This window comes from Aethalodelphis obliquidens, unplaced genomic scaffold, assembly GCF_003676395.1.
Source record: "Aethalodelphis obliquidens isolate GAN/ISIS:26980383/991018 unplaced genomic scaffold, ASM367639v1 scaffold5, whole genome shotgun sequence".
Classification (NCBI taxonomy): domain Eukaryota; kingdom Metazoa; phylum Chordata; class Mammalia; order Artiodactyla; family Delphinidae; genus Aethalodelphis; species Aethalodelphis obliquidens.
Genome location: NW_020837949.1, coordinates 21,913,772 through 21,930,238, shown reverse-complemented (window position 1 = coordinate 21,930,238; position 16,467 = coordinate 21,913,772). Strand labels below are relative to the sequence as shown.

The 16,467-nt window shown below is 41.7% G+C and overlaps 1 protein-coding gene across 13 annotated transcripts in view; it reads right to left on the bottom strand.

Annotated features, from left to right (window-relative positions):
- Nucleotides 1-7,102, bottom strand: part of CEP41 (centrosomal protein 41) — a 46,007-nt gene extending 38,905 nt beyond the window's left edge. For 7 of the 13 annotated variants that reach the window (XR_003431887.1, XR_003431886.1, XM_027101921.1 and 4 more), the window contains exon 1: nt 6,991-7,044. Coding sequence is in view for 3 of the 13 variants with exons in the window: in XM_027101916.1 (XP_026957717.1) it covers nt 6,991-7,023 (33 nt within the window). In the remaining 10 variants the exon portion in view is untranslated. Of the gene's footprint in view, nt 1-1,882; nt 3,356-4,149; nt 4,181-6,990 lie in introns of those variants that run through there. The other 6 variants (XM_027101916.1, XM_027101918.1, XM_027101923.1 and 3 more) reach the window with 5 other exon arrangements.
- Nucleotides 7,103-16,467: the final 9,365 nt, after the last annotated feature.

Sequence of the window (16,467 nt, the reverse complement as noted above, 5' to 3'; positions counted from 1 at the left end):
ACTATGTTGTCAGGCACTCAGCTAAGCATTTCTCTCCATTATCTCATTTAATCCTCACAACCACCAATAAGGTATATACTAGTATTATCCTCATTCTATATATTAGGAAGCAGGCATAGAGAGGTGGAGTGACTTCCTGAGGTTAGCTGGTAAGAGTGGTAGAACCTGGAATTAAACTGGGCAGTCTGGCTCTAGAGCTTGAACTCTTAAACACTTTACTGTGCAGCCTCATTCAGGCAGGGGTTCTGGAAACGGGGTCCACTGATGGGCTTTAGGAGGTCCATGAGTCCCATGAAACTATATGTAAAACTTTGAGTATATGCACATTTTTCTAGGGAAAGGGTCCTTGACTTTCACCAAATTTTCAAAGGGGTCTATAACCCCAAAACGTTTAAGAACGGTGGGTATATGGAATCCTGTGCTGTAAGGTTGGACATGGATACGTAGGCACCAGGTGGAGATCCCTGAATTTAGGCTGAGGGTCTGGACTAGGCCCTGAAGACAATGGAAGATATCAAAAACACTGAGATATGAGCCACACGATCAAAGGAGTATTTTGGTAGATTACTAATATATGCAAAGTGAGACCCGGCTTTGTGAATACATGGATGTTGTAGAAAAGGGAGAAGAATGAGAAGTCAACAGTGGGATTTTTCTGAAGGAAAATCACTTAAAAAATGAGGGAGATTGTCTGAATCACAAGTCATTCAAAAATGAATGAGCTTTTCTGACTTCCCACTTCTTTTAAAATGGAACTCACAAGGTTGTTCACATTGAAATTGTAATGTATGTAGTAAGATTTACATTTAAGGACTAAAAAAAATTCCATTATATATTTTGTTCAAAATTTCTCTACTTCTCTCATTTGTATAAAGAGGACGTCAATAAAATAAAGGGACTAGGTGTCAACTTTAAAAGAGATTTTTGTTTATAGGAGTTTTAATCTGGACCAATCCTACTGATCTCAAACACCAACCTTGACCCATGTTTGCATGTGTAGCAGCCCCTACTCTGCCAGCAGCTACCACCTGGGGCTGACTGTAGTTTTCAAGATGGCCACAACAGAACTTCCCAACCACTCACACTGTGATGTTGACACTCCTCCCAATGAGGGGTGGGGGCCTATGTTCCCTCCCCTTGAATCTGGACGGGCCTGTGACTGATGGAAGTGATGCCATACAACTTCTGAGTCTAGATCATAAAAGACAATACGGCTTCCACCTGGTTCTTTTGGGACACTTGTTCTTGGAACCCAGCTCAAGCTACAAGGAAGGCCAAGTCACATGGAAAAGGCCATTGTAGGTGATACGGCTGACAGCACCAGCTGAGTTCCCAGCCAACAGACTATATCTTCCTAGAAACTCTAGACCCAGTTTCTGTCTGCAAAACCACATGAGAGAGCCCAAGTAATTGCCTAGCTGAGCCTAGTCAACCTCCAGAACTGTAAGCGATAATAAATAAATGACTATTGTTGTTTTAAGCCACTAAATATGGGGGAGACTCATAAGAAACCAATATATAATTGGAACGCCAACCCACCCTTTTTACTTCCTAGCTAAGCTCGTTGGTTTTTTTTTTTTTTTTTTGGCCTTGCTGCACGACAAATGGGATCTTAGTTCCCCCACCAGGGATCGAACCCATGCCCCCTGCAGTGGGAGCGTGGAGTCTTAACCACTGGACTGCCAGGGAGGTCCCTCTAGCTAAGCTCCTTGGGAGAAAACAGAAAAACAAAAACTACACTGAGTAACTGCAACTTACTCCTCCATCCACTGCAATGTGGCTACTGTCCCCATCATTCTCCTGTGGCTCCTGTAGGAGCGAGCCAATGTCAGAGATCCCCTAACTGCTAAATATAATGGCTGCTTTTCAGTCTCTAACTTACCTGACCTTTCTGTACACTGTTATATAGTCCCACCTTCAGCTTTCACTTGGCTTCAGTAACAGCTCTCTCTAATGCTCCAATCACACACGGATGATTCTTCTGTCAGCCACTTAAACACTGTGTTCCCCAGGATTCCATCTTCTTAATCTACAGGTTCTCTGTCGGCCATTTAGGTTTAATTCCATTTACATGCTTCTAATTTCCAAATAGTGAACTCTAGCCTTGACTTCTTCCAGCTCAGATATATTCATTTACTCATTTAACAAATATTTAAGGAACAATTATTGTGTGCTAGGCAGTGGCGCAGTACAGACAAGGTCCTATCTTATCTTCCTGTAAGTATGCCAAAAATAAACAAGCAAATAAAATAATTACAGGTCATGGCCTACTGGGTGAAGACAGCATATTGAACAAATGCATCTAATTTCACTTCCTTCCAAAACCTCAGTAAAACCTCATTAAAAGGATACTATTTTACAGACACAAAGTCCAAAAAAAAAGAGAGTAAGAGTGGGAGAAGTGATAACAAGTGATTTCTGAAGTCTAGAAGGCACATCAACAAGTGAAAATGACTTGATGGACTCAAGAAAATCGAAGGGAAAGCCAAGAAAAATTCTTGAAAGGCCCAGGAATTGGCAGCCCCAGGCACCTCCAGAAGTGGGAGTAAAAGGAGTGACTGAAATAAGCAAGACTGCTTGAAGGCTGAATGAGAAGCTACTGGATCTCCAAAACCTTCTCCCTCTGTGCCACTAGGTGATTGCCCTTCCCCCACCATAGCAGGTATCTACATATTTATTCCCTGGAAAGGGTTTCTGGACTGGGGGGTGTCTCCAGATACAGGGAAAGGATATCATTACTGAAAATAGGGGTAGTAGGTGAATGATGCATACTAATGTTGAAATTTAGCCCCTAACCTTAATTCTTCCAGGAATTCAACTAGGCCTTTACTCTCAGGAGAGGGGAGTTCTCTGGAGAAAATGACCAGCCTGAGAGGAAAGAGCTGAAGATACAGATTTGGGAAAGGGAGTCCCCAAATCATGGCCCTCTGAGATCTTCTGGTAATTAAGCTCACATCAGCAAACTCCTCCCAAATATACAGAGGTCTCAATCACCTTTTTAAGTCTCCTACTCAAAAACACAGATTAACAATTTTATGTATGGACTGAATTATGTCCCCTCCAAATTTGTATGTTGAAGCTCCAACTCTCAATGTGACTGTATTGAGATAGGACTGCACCTCTTTGGGAGGTAATTAAGGTTAAATGATGTCATAAGGGTGTGGCCAAAATCCCATAGGATTAGTGTCCCTACAAAAATAGACACCAAAGAGCTCATTCTCTTCCCTCAAGTGCACACTGAAAGAAGAGGTCATCCAAACACATAGCGTGAAAGTGGCCATCCACAAGCCAGGAGAGAGTTTTCACCAGAAACCAAATCAGCCAGCACCTTGATCTTGGACTTCCAAGCTTCCAAAACTATGAGAAATGAATTTCTGTAGTTTAAGTCACCCATTCTGTGGTATTTTGTAATGGCAGTCCAAAGCTGACTAATAAAAATATCACCAACAAAACAAAAAGAAAAATAGCAATATGGAGGAAACTGAGACTATGTAGGGAGAAAACATATTTTAAAAAATTATCATTAGAGAACATATCCACACAAAAACTTATACAGGCATATCTCAGAGATATCGTGGGTTCTGTTCCAGACCACCCCAATAAAGTGATTTTTGTGATAAACTGAGTCACACAAATCTTTTGGTTTCCCAGTGCATATAAAAGTTATGTTTATACTAAACTGTAGTCTATTGTGTGCAATAGCATTATGTCTAAAAAATATATATATGTATCTTAATTAAAAAATACTTTCTTACTAAAATATGCTAACCATCATCTGAGCTTTCAGCAAGTCGTAGTAGTAACATCAAAGATCACTGATCATCATATCAAATATAATAATAATTGAACAGTTTTAAATATTGTGGTAATTACCAAAATGTGACACAGAGACACAAAGTGAGCAAATGCTGTTGGGAAAATGTAAGATGTTCAACCTCAGTATCAACTAGGAAAATGCAAATTAAGACCATGATGAGATGTCACTACACACCTATTAAAACAACTAAAATAAAAATTATTTACAGTACTAAATGTTGCCAAGAATGTGCAAACACTGGATCTCTCATACACTGGTGCTGGGAATGTAAAATGGTATAGCCACTCTGGAAAATGGTTTGACAGTTTCTTTAAAAATAAATATAAGCTTACCATACAACACAGCAACTGCACTCCTGGGCATCTATCCCAGAGAAATGAAAATTAATGTCCATACAAAGAACTGTACCCCAAAGTTCAAATCTCTATTTGTAATGCCCCAAACAGAAAACACCCCAAATATCCTACAATAGTTGAATGGTTAAACAAACTGTTATACATCCATACCACAGAATACTAATCAGCAATAAAAAGGAATGAACTATTGCTACAGGCAACAACTTGGATGCATCTTAAGGACATTATTGGAGTGAAAAAAGCCAGTCTCAGAAGGTCACATACTGTACGATTCCATTTATGTAACGTTTTCAAAATGACAAAATTACAGAAATAAGAGGACACATTAATGGTTGCCACGGGTTAGGATGGTGAGGGGGAGGAAAGTGGATGTGACTAGTAGGGGGTAGCCTGAGGGAGATATTTGTGGTGAAGGAATAGTTCTCTATCTTGATTGTAAATTGACACACTTGCAAATCTTGATTATATCAAATCTACACATGTGATAAAATAGCCTCAAACTATACACACATTGTACAAATGTCAGATTCCTGGTTTTTATATTGTACTATATTTACATAAAATATAGTCACTGGGTGAAGGGTACATGGGGCCACTTTGTACTATTTTTGCAACTCCCTGTGAATTTATATTTATTTCAAAATAAAGGTTTTTTAAAAGGACGTCAGAGTCCAAAACACAGTTCTTAAGAATTAAAAACGTGATGGCAGAAATTAAAAACTCAATAGAGGGATTGGAAGATAGAGTTAAATCTCTCAAAGAGAACAAAAAGACAAAGATCTGGAAAACAGGAGATAAAATTTAAGAAAATTAGGGAACCAGTCATATAGAAGTAACATCAGAATAATGAATTCAAGAAAGAGAGGATAGAGAAAATTGAGGAAGAAAGTCAACAACAAACGATTTTTTAAAATTTTGCGGAATAGAAGGGACATGAGTTTCTGGCGCCCACAAAGATAAGTGAAAATAGACACATAACAAGGAATTTTTTGTGAAACATCATAACACTGGTGACACAGAAAATTCTACAAGCTTCCAGAAAGGAACAATCAAGTCACATACAATGGAACACAATGGCTTTGAACTTCTCCACAACAAAAACTGAACAGTAGAAGACCACAATGCAATGTTTTCAATATGCTGATGATTTCCAACCAAGAATTCTATACTTAACCAAACTCTCAGGGAAATAAATATGAAGGTAGAATAATAACATTTTTAGACATGCCTAATGTCATAGACATAAATTTAAAATATTTATTTCTTATGCACTCTTTCTCAAGAAACTACCAGTAATTGTGCCCCATGAAAACAAGAGAGTGAGCTGAACATCTTTATCCAGAGCACAAATGGACAACCGCACAGGGCAACCCAGCTCTTCTACCCCTACACTCCTAAGAGTATTCCTCTTTTTTCTCCCATATTTCTGATCTCATTAATGGCATCAGCACCAATGAGTAGCCCAAGCTGGAAACCTAAGTCATCCATCACACTCTCATTTCTCAAAGCTCATTATTAAGTCATGATGATTTTATCCCCTAAGTATTTCTCTCTGTCCCTAGTTCCATGGCCTTACTTTAGGTCCATATCATAATAACCACCTAACCAATCTCCCTATCCCCAGTTCTGGACTCCTCAATCCATTCTCCACAATGTGGCTACAACCACTGCCTAAAATGCACATCTGACCATGCAACTCGGCTACTTAAAACTCCCATGCTTCTCAAATTCTGACCAGCAGGCAAAATAAATACACAGTGGTCAAACCACTACTCTCCACACATACCTCCCCGACATCCACGGTAGACATTATAATCCATCATGGCACTCCCCTACAGAGCCTAAACTCAACCTCACAACTTTCTCAGCAAAGCTCACAGGCATCCATCCTGAGATGAGACACGCTGCAACTCCTGTTCACTGTAAAGGCCAAGAATGCTGGCAAGGTACAGAAGGCCCTTCCAGACTTGACTCCTGCCTCTCTACAAGGAACTGTCCACTTTCATGGTTCTCAGCTCCTAAACTTGGCTCAAGATGTTCTCTCTACCTGGGATGCTTCTTCACCTGGTTAGTAACTTGGGATTTCAGACCATCTCCAGGACCCTTCTCTCACTCCCTCGGTTGAGTCCTAGCTTTCTTCTGTGCCCCCCTAACATCCTGTTTCCCAACCACATTGAACTCAAATTTCGTTTATAAGTCTTCCTCACTAGACTGAACTTGTTAAAGGACTAAAAGGCCTTGTCTTATCTTTTTGTATTTCTAGCACTCCCTGCACCTTAGGAATCCAGTAAACATTTGTTGAGATGAAATGACCACATATGCAGCAGGGCACTGGAGGTGAAACAGACAAAAAAGTAAAACGTCTTAATCGAGCAGAGGGTAAAACTAATGTCATATTTTGCGTCCTTTCCAAATGGCTTGGTCTGCTTATTCCTCCTCTTTCTGTACCCCAATAATCAGAAATGATGGCTCCTTTGATTCTGTTCCTTTAGCGTTTTGGGCTTCATCCAGATGTTACTTATATTTTGTAACTGCCACTCCTAGACTGTAAGCCCTTTGAGGGAAGGGACTTGTGTCTTCATGCACTTCGCTCCTTTGAGCGACAAATACAGTAAGCCTGTGTGGGATGGTGGCCAGGCTGCCCGGGCTCGGAGTCCCCCAGGCCCGCTCCTCCCCCTCCCTCCCCCCTCCAGACCCCTCCTCACGCCGCGGCTTCCCGCCTTCTGGAGGGCGGAAGTCCACGTATTCCCTGCCCACGTGGAGCCTTTTCCGGTACGCCCGCCCCCTCCGATTCTCCGATCTGGACCTGGCCCTCACCTCAGGATTCCCAATGTGCCTCCGGACAGACATATTTGCTCCAACCGACCACGCTCGGGGTTCTAGCCTCACCGGTAACCTCTAACCCTAGCTTCCTACTCCCACAATCCAGCTCAGCCACCTCTCTACAACCTCTTCTCCGATTGGCCTGCCTTCTCCTGCCAGCCAATGGATGCCCTGTTTACTCTCTTATTGCGGGGTCAAGGGAGAGTGAGACGCCACTCTGGTTGCCAAGGGCAACGCGGGACACCGGCTGCCGAGGTCCTTTGGGCTCTCCGCTGGGCCCGCGGACGCCAGCTTCAGCGCGGGTAGAGGGGCGCGAGGGGGGAGGGGCAGGTTGCCGACTGCGCGTGGGCGGCTGCGGAGAGCTCGAGGGGGGAGGGGCTCGAAAGTGTGGAAAAAAACAAGTGTTTCTAGCTAATGTGGAAGCACAAATACCGCGCAGGGCCATCCCCCTTTAAGGCCGTTTTAGCCAAACATCTGGGTACTCTTACACAACAGGGGATAGATATGGGACATGGTTGTTCAGCAGGGATGAGAATCTGTAGTTTATTATTTTCGGGTTAAGTTAATATGCAAATTATGCAAAATATCATGTGGAAATACAGTAATTATTGTTGTTTTAAAAGCTTTTAGCTAGCAACAGAACGGCAGCCTTAATTGCAAAGCACACACATCATTCTGTGATTCATCATTCATTTAACAAATATTTAATAAGCACCTTATGAGAAAAGCTGCAGTAGGTTTTGTGGAGGATGAGAGGATGACTAAGACCCAGTCCCGTTGTCATGGAAACCATTGTGACTCCTGCCATCACCCACCACCTGTTCTTATTCCAGATTTGAAAATTAAGTCCTAGCACCTTTACAAAACAATCACACACACAGTTTGACTTGGCTCCAAAATGTCCCGCCAAATCCATCAAAATTATTATTTCCTTTTACATGGGGGGAACAATACAGTAACCCTTTGCCCTTTGCTCTAAGTTGTTTTTCCAGGAATGGAGAAAGGTTACCCTGAGCTGTTCATAGTGGCTGGCTCTCTGCTTGTGAATAATAGCATACATCTGAGCTGCTTCAGGGTCTGTGCAGATGACCCATTCAACAACATGGCCTGACATGCCCTTGTCCTCTCAGACTCCTCAGAAACCCACCCTTCAGGTCAAATCTTGAATCGTGTTGTCACTCAGAGCCGCTTGACCTCAAGGATCACAGCTGTCTCTTGGCAAGTTCACGCCTCCTGATTTTTGTTTTAACTTCCCTGTGTTCTCCAATCCTTCAACTCTCTGAAATTCCCAGTTCCTCTCCCCTCCACTAGGATAAGGAAGAGTTTAGAGACTGCAGAAAATTAGAAGGGGTGGGGTGTGGGGGGGATATTTAGAAGGTTTTGCATAGCAACCAGGGCTTCTAGACACATTACAACTTAGAATGTATGCTCACCTGGTGCAGAGTCGGGGTGGGGTGATGATACAGATTATGGGTAGAATAAACAGGAGAAAGGAAAGCAGAGAGGGAGATAATAGGGACGAAACTAAGGGGTGGTGAGAAACAGGTAAAGAGATTTAAAGACATTTGGAGGTAAAATGAACATTTGTTATATATATGAGAAGAGATAAGGAGTGCAAGGAATAGGAAGACGCCAAGGATGGTTATAATTTTTCTAACTCGGGGACTGAATAGATGAGTGACAATGCATTAATCAAGTTAAAGTACAACGGAGGTCAAGAAATCAAAAGAACAGAAAGTACAAGACCCAACAGCCCAACGAGCTGGAAGCTCAACTTCCATTTATCAATGTTTGGACTCACTTCTCTCTATGGTTGGCTCCCTTTTGTTCCAGAGCCTATGGGAATATCAGGTTTCTTTGCCTCAGTAGTCATTGTGATTGTCAAATTTGGGCTGCATATAAAGTAATCAGAGATATTATAGAAATGTGGCTTCTTGGGTCCAGTTGTCAAAGATGCTGACTCTTTGTATCTGGGGTGGGAATTTAGGAATCTGTAATTTAAATGCATCTTCCCCAGCTGCCACCCTTGATTCTGATGCTTAGGATCCAAGGGCCACACCTTGAGAGACTAGAAGATCCTCCCATTTCCTTCATATTTTGCCTCAGCGGAATCCTTGGAAAGCTTAAATCTATAAGTCAAAAGGCTTTCAACATCATGAGTTTCTCTTCAGGATTCCTTTTGGGTCCTGCTATAGCAAAGCTGCATCAAAATTAAAGCAAGGTTCTTATCGCCCATATGAAAAGTGCGTAAATGGTGCAAAATGATAATTCATAGAAGAAAAGCATGTGATAAACGTATAAAGAAATGTCTGACTAATAAGGAAAGAAACACAAAATGAAACAACTAGATCCCATTTTTCAACTAATGAACAGAAAAAGGTTTTTTGTTTTCTCTCTTTTTTAATGATAATGCTAAGTGTTGGCTAATGATTCATGAAACAAGCATACGTTGTTAGTGTGAAAAGAAGTGAAAAGTAATGCAAGAGTGGACCCTCAAATTTTAATATGCTGAGGATTCTTCCTGAGGAAATAATCAGGGAGATGCACAAAGATTACACACACAGGTATTTATTGGAATCTTATTTAAAATGATGAAAAACTGAAACTGATTGATCATTAGTTTAAAAATGATTAAAATAAATGATGGCATATCCATAATGAGTAATTTTATGGAACCATTAAAAAATATGTTTCAAGGAATAATTAAGGTAATGGAGAACTAACTGTTCCTGATGGAGTAAAGGGAAGAGCTGGAAAGAATTGTTTATTTAATAGAATCCTGATATGTGTGGAGAAAAACATAGGTATCCACACGCACAAAAAAAAATCGACAAAAAAAATATTTAAAATGTAAACCGTCTCTGGATTATGGAATGGAGACATTTGTTTTATTTTTTACACTTTGTACATTTTGCAAATTTGCTTCAGGGACTATGAATTAATTTTATATCTTAAAAAAAAAATTCTCCCCCTAAGAAACAAAAAACCTGATTCTGACTTCAGCCTGAAAATTGTCTCTGGTCTTTGTCTGGGCCGATTTCGAGCCAAGCTGAATTCTGTGTAATTCTGCCCTCTGAAGTGCTATAGCTCTCCCATTCTTGACAGTAAAAGACTCTCCAGGCACTTGAGTAAGGTCCTTGCAATCAGAGTTCTGATTGCTAAGAGGTTCAAGCTTTGTTTGTAAGAGAAGAAGTTCTAATTCTTTTCTTTAAAAGTTCCTACTTTCACTGATTAATCTTATTTTTCATGAAGTTAGGAGTGCTCTTGTGAACTTCCATTTGTTGGCTGTCTTCTTTTTAACCCTGTGTGGGTTCTAAAAATCTTTTAGTCCCTACAGAGTCAGTGGGAGTCCCAGATAGGTAAGTGTGGCTGGCTTAGGGCTAGTTAGTGTCTTAGGTGCCCCTGTGCTTGGTCAGTCCCCTCCCCCCAGCCTCCCTTCCCCAGCAATTAGATGGGTATTTGGGTATTAAGCAGACTGGCCCTCTCTGAGCTAAAACCCTCTGGACCCTGCCTTTCCCCCTTCATGCTGAATCCATCCTCTCCTTCAGTCTCACACCAATTAGCTCTTCATCCCCTCACCCTCAGCTCTCAGCCTGGTTTCCTGCTCAGAGCCCAGCACCCTCCCCTCAGACCTGTCTCATGACATTGCTTCTGGGATTTGGGCCTTGGCTCTCTTCCTCGGCTTCATTTACCTTGATTCTCTAAATGACATGCACTTCGAGATGTTTAAGGAAATAATTCTGCCCAATCCAGTCCATTCCTGGGTCTCTTCCCTGAGACCCCAGAAATGGAACTGCTCCTGAGGCAGTGAACCCACAGATCCACAGGCCCCATGCAGTGATAATTCTCTGCAGCTCTGATAACAATTTGATGTTGTTCTACCTGGTGGTGGAATGTGCCAGGGAAGGAGCACGTTAGCCTCTGAATGGAGGGCTGACCCTTGCCCTCCTCCAGCTTAGGACAGGGTTGAAGTACTTGGCCTGGGCCCAAAGACCTCAACCATACTTGCAGCCCCTCCCAGGGGAGTAATACCTACCTCCCCAGGATACCTTTGAGACCATTACAGGCTACACTGCTTGCTGGTGAAACAAAGAAATTGGCATGCTGGTTGCATACCTGATGGGATTGGCATTCCCACATGTACAGTTCTGCAGCCACTTCTGAGAGCCACGTAAGACTCTTACCTGTGGTAGAAAGGATGTATAATGTCTCCTCCCAGGGAGATCTAAAAGCTTCTTTACCACTTGTGAGCCTAGGGCATTTGGTTGTCATATGCTGTGTTCTGCTTCTGGCTTGGGATTTGCATAGAACAATGCTTTGCCACAGAAGTAGCTCCGAGGAACTCTGAGGAGCCAGCGTAAGTCCCGAGATGGTCCACCCCAAGGGGACAGAGGAGGAATCAGTGTTGGGAGGTACCTGTGTCACTCTGCGCACAATGGTCAGTTGGAGAGCTTGTGCCCCATAAAAAGGCCAGTAAAAGTGGTTCAAGTGTGTCATATGGTCACATTTATCAAAATAATCTAGAAACCTGGGTTTTCATGTGAAATCTACAGGCCACTAATTTGCAACCCCTGTACTACACTCTGCAAATATAATTCCTGTCCTTCACAGTTTTTAAATAATCAAGATCATACCCATGGTAAAAACAAACATTAGTGGAAGTTCTGCTTCCATTTAGGATGTAGAAAGCAGCAAAGGACATCACTCACATCCTAACAATAAGAAAAAATGAATAATCTACAGAATCATGTTTTCTTGAATCCTTCAGAGAGCTGAGATCACAAGGCAACCAAATAACCAAATTCCAAGAAATGACAAGCTCTGCTGCAGAGAGAAGAGATGTGCAAACTGTTTCATGTTTAGCAAATCACTGAAGAAAAGGTGACTGCCATAGAAGTGGGTAAGAAGAAATCAGCTACAATTTTCACTAATTCCTAAATGCTGAGTTTCGGCTAGCAGATCAGTTTAGAATAACTGGGAGCCTGTGTTGGTTAATTTTATGTGTCAACTTCACTAGGCACGGTATCCAGATATTTGGTCAAACACTATTCTGGATGCTTCTGAAAAGGTTTTGTTTTGTTTTGTTTTTTTGGCCACATTGTGCGGCTTATGGGATCTTAGTTCCCAGACCAGGGATCGAACCTGCACCCCCTGCAGTGGAAGTATGGAGTCTTAACCACTGGACTGCCAGGGAAGTCCCTGTTTTGTTTTGTTTTTTAATGAGAGTAACATTTAAATCAGTAGGCTTTGAATAAAGCAGATTGCTCTCCATCATGTGGGTGGGCCTTATCCAATCAGTTGAAGATCTTAAGAGAAAAAGACTTGAGGTCCCCCGAGGAAGAGGCAATTCTGCCAGCAGACAGCCTTTAGACCAGAGTTATAACATCAGCTCTTCTCTGGGGCTCTAGCCTGCCAGCTTACCCTGCAGATTTTGGACTTGCCAGCCTCCATAATTGTGACAGCCAATCCCTTAAAATAAATCTTTCTCTCTCTTAGATGTATAGACAGATAGATATAGATATACATTTGTATCTATATGTATTTATACTGGTTCTGTTTCTCTGGAGAACCCTGACTAGCACAGAGTCCCAGACACAAGGGGAGTTTATGTTCACTTGCAAGGTCTTTTCAGTGGGTGTCTAATGGGTGCTCCAGAGAAAGATTGGGGGCAGGACAGGAGACCAGAGAGAGCCTCCCTTGGTGGTATAGGTTTGTAGAGGTGACTGGCTGCTGCTGGGGTTAGGCACAAACCACCACCGTATCATCTGGCCCTACTTTATTAAAGCAAAAAAGCTTTAAGCCACCAGGGGAGGGGCTGTAGACCCTCCTGCCCCCAGAGTCACCAGGGGAGGGGTGGAAGCAAAATCTGTCTGCATATGGGGAGGGCAGGAAACCATTTCTCACTCCCTGGAGCCCAGCGGACATCTGTTGCTTCAGGAGGAAGGGTAGAAGCAAAAGATGTTTGCTCCTGGGGCAGAGCGGGGGAAGGGGGGGAGAAATCATGGGACCCTCTTGGGTCCAAGAACCTACACCAATATAAAGCAGAGGGAGAGAAACAGGTATCTCTCTCCTGCCAAGCCCCACCAAAGATACAAGGCAGAGTTTGGCTACCATGGAGGAAGTAAGGGAAGGAGGGTAGGAACATTAAGAAGGTCCCACTCCCCAGGCCCAGATGCACAGGCCTTATCTGAGACAGAGATTGTACCAGGAGAATCAATAACCACCACCTGCCTCCACCACAGTCTAGCAACAAGCAGCAAGCAACAGCAGCCTATTGCTGAAGGCGAGACAAGACTGTGAGAGAAAATCCTGCAGCAACACATATCCCACACTAAGCACAAGGTAATGGCGCTTGCTGGTGCACCCAGGGTAATGACGGCAACAACTAAACTCAAACCAGCCCAACTACTGACTAGATCAACTCAACCCGCACAATAGTTGCTTAACAGAAGAAGCATGATTCTTTCCAGGCATAAATACTGTTTACCTAAGTCTCTATTGGCTTCTACACATAATGTCCAGCATTCAATAACAAATTATGACAATACAAAAAGGAAATGGTGAGAGAGAGAAAGAGGGGAAGGCTTATCATCAAGAGATAAAGCAATCAACAGAACCAGATCTCAGCAGTAAGTGTCTATCAGACAGAAACTTCTAAATAACTATGACTAATATATTAACACATATTGACTGGAGGATTTTGCAGAAACTAACGCCTGTGGCCGTAATATGTCTCTGGTCAAAAATGTGTTAAAAGATCTAGTGGAAAAAGGCAGAAAACATGTATGCACATATGGAAAGTTTTGCAGATAGATGGAAACTATAAAAAGTAAATGTGAGAGATAAAAATATACAATATCAAAGATAAAGAATTATTGTAATAGAATCATAAACAGACTAGATAACTTGAAGATAGTACATTAGAAATTATCCAAAATGAAACACAAGGAGGAAAAAGTGGGGAAGAAGGTTACAAAAAGGAAAATTTTTAAACTGTGGGACAGGGAATTCCCTGGCGGTCCAGTGGTTAGGACTCAGTGCTTTCACTGCTGGGCCTGGGTTCAGTCTCTGGTCAGGGAACTAAGATCCTGCAAGCTGCATGGCACGGCCAAAAAAAAAAAAAAAAAAAAAAAGCCCCAGAAACAAAAACAAAACAAAAAACTGAAATGGTAGGACAATATCAAGGAGAAGATAGAGAATAGGGCAGTAGAAATACTTAAAGATATAATGGCCAAGAATTTTCCAAAAGTAATGAAATACAACAAACTGCAGGTATAAGAGGCACAGAGAATCTCAAGCAGCATAAAAATAGCCAAACCAAAACAAAATCAAAATCAAATCTACCTATACAGTCATATGTCATTTTGTATGTGCTTTGCAGATACTGCAGGTTTTATAAATTAAAATTTTGTGGCAGCCCTACATTAAGCAAGTCTATCAGTGCAATTTTTCCAATAGCATTTGCTCACTTCATGTTTCTCTGTCACATTTTGGTAATTCTCACAATGTTTCAAACTTGTTTCAAACAAATTATATTTGTTATAGTGATCTGTGATCAGTGATCACAGTGATGTTACTACTACAACTCGTGAAAGGCTCAGATGATGGTTAACATTTTTTAGCAATACAGTATTGTTAAATTAAGGTACATATATTGTTTTTAAGACATGATGCTATTGTACACTTAATAGACTACAGTATAGTATAAGCATAACTTTTTTTTAACGTCTTTATTGGAGTATAATTGCTTTACAATGGTGTGTTAGTTTCTGCTTTATAACAAAGTGAACCAGTTACACATATACATATGTTCCCATATCACTTCCCTCTTGCACCTTCCTCCCTCCCGCCCTCCCTATCCCTCCCCTCTAGGTAGTCACAAAGCACCGAGCTGATCTCCCTGTGCTATGCAGCTGCTTCCCACTAGCTATCTATTTTACATTTGGTAGTGTATATATGTCCATGCCACTCTCTCACTTTATCACAACTTACCCTTTCCCCTCCCCGTATCCTCAAGTCCATTCTCTAGTAGGTCTGTGTCTTTATTCCCGTCTCACCACTAGGATCTTCATGACCTTTTTTTTTTCTTCTTAGATTCCATATATATGTGTTAGCATACGGTATTTGTCTTTCTCTTTCTGAATTACTTCACTCTGTATGACAGACTCTAGATCCATCCAACTCACTACAAATAACTCAATTTCGTTTCTTTTTATGGCTGAGTAATATTCCATTGTATATATGTGCCACATCTTCTTTATCCATTCATCTGTCGATGGACACTTAGGTTGCTTCCATCTCCTGGCTATTGTAAATAGAGCTGCAATGAACATTTTGGTACATGACTCTCTTTGAATTATGGTTTTCTCAGGGTATATGCCCAGTAGTGGGATTGCTGGGTCATATGGTAGTTGTATTTTTTTTTTTTTTTTTTTTTTTTGCGGTACGCAGGCCTCTCACTGTTGTGGCCTCTCCCTGTTGTGGCCTCTCCAGTTGCGGAGCACAGGCTCCGGATGTGCAGGCTCAGCAACCATGGCTCACGGGCCCAGTTGCTCTGCAGCATGTGGGATCTTCCCCGACCGGGGCACGAACCCACGTCCTCTGCATCGGCAGGCGGACTCTCAACCACTGTGCCACCAGGGAAGCCCTATGGTAGTTCTATTTTTAGTTTTTTAAGGAACCTCCATACTGTTCTCCACAGTGGCTGTACCAATTCACATTCCCACCAGCAGTGCAAGAGGGTTCCCTTTTCTCCACACCCTCTCCAGCATTTACTGTTTGTAGATTTTTGATGATGGCCGTTCTGACTGGTGTGAAATGATATCTCATTGTAGTTTTGATTTGCATTTCTCTAATGATTAATGATGTTGAGAATTCTTTCATGTGTTTGTTGGTAATCTGTATATCTTCTTTGGAGAAATGTCTATTTACATCTTCTGCCCATTTTTGGATTGGGTTGTTTGTTTTTTTTTGTTATTGAGCTGCATGAGCTGCTTGTAAATTTTGGAGATTAATCCTTTGTCAGTTGCTTCATTTGCGAATATTTTCTCCCATTCTGAGGGTTGTCTTTTGGTCTTGTTTATGGTTTCCTTTGCTGTGCAAAAGCTTTGAAGTTTCATTAGGTCCCATTTGTTTATTTTTGTTTTTATTTCCATTTCTCTAGGAGCTGGGTCAAAAAGGATCTTGCTGTGACTTATGTCATAGAGTGTTCTGCCTATGTTTTCCTCTAAGAGTTTGATAGTTTCTGGCCTTATATTTAGGTCTTTAATCCATTTTAAACTTATTTTTTGTGTATGGTGTTAGGGAGTGATCTAATCTCATACTTTTACATGTACCTGTCCAGTTTTCCCAGCACCACTTACTGAAGAGGCTGTCCTTTCTCCACTGTACATTCCTGCCTCCTTTATCAAAGATAAGGTCGCCATATGTGCGTGGGTTTATCTCTGGGCTTTCTATCCTGTTCCATTGATC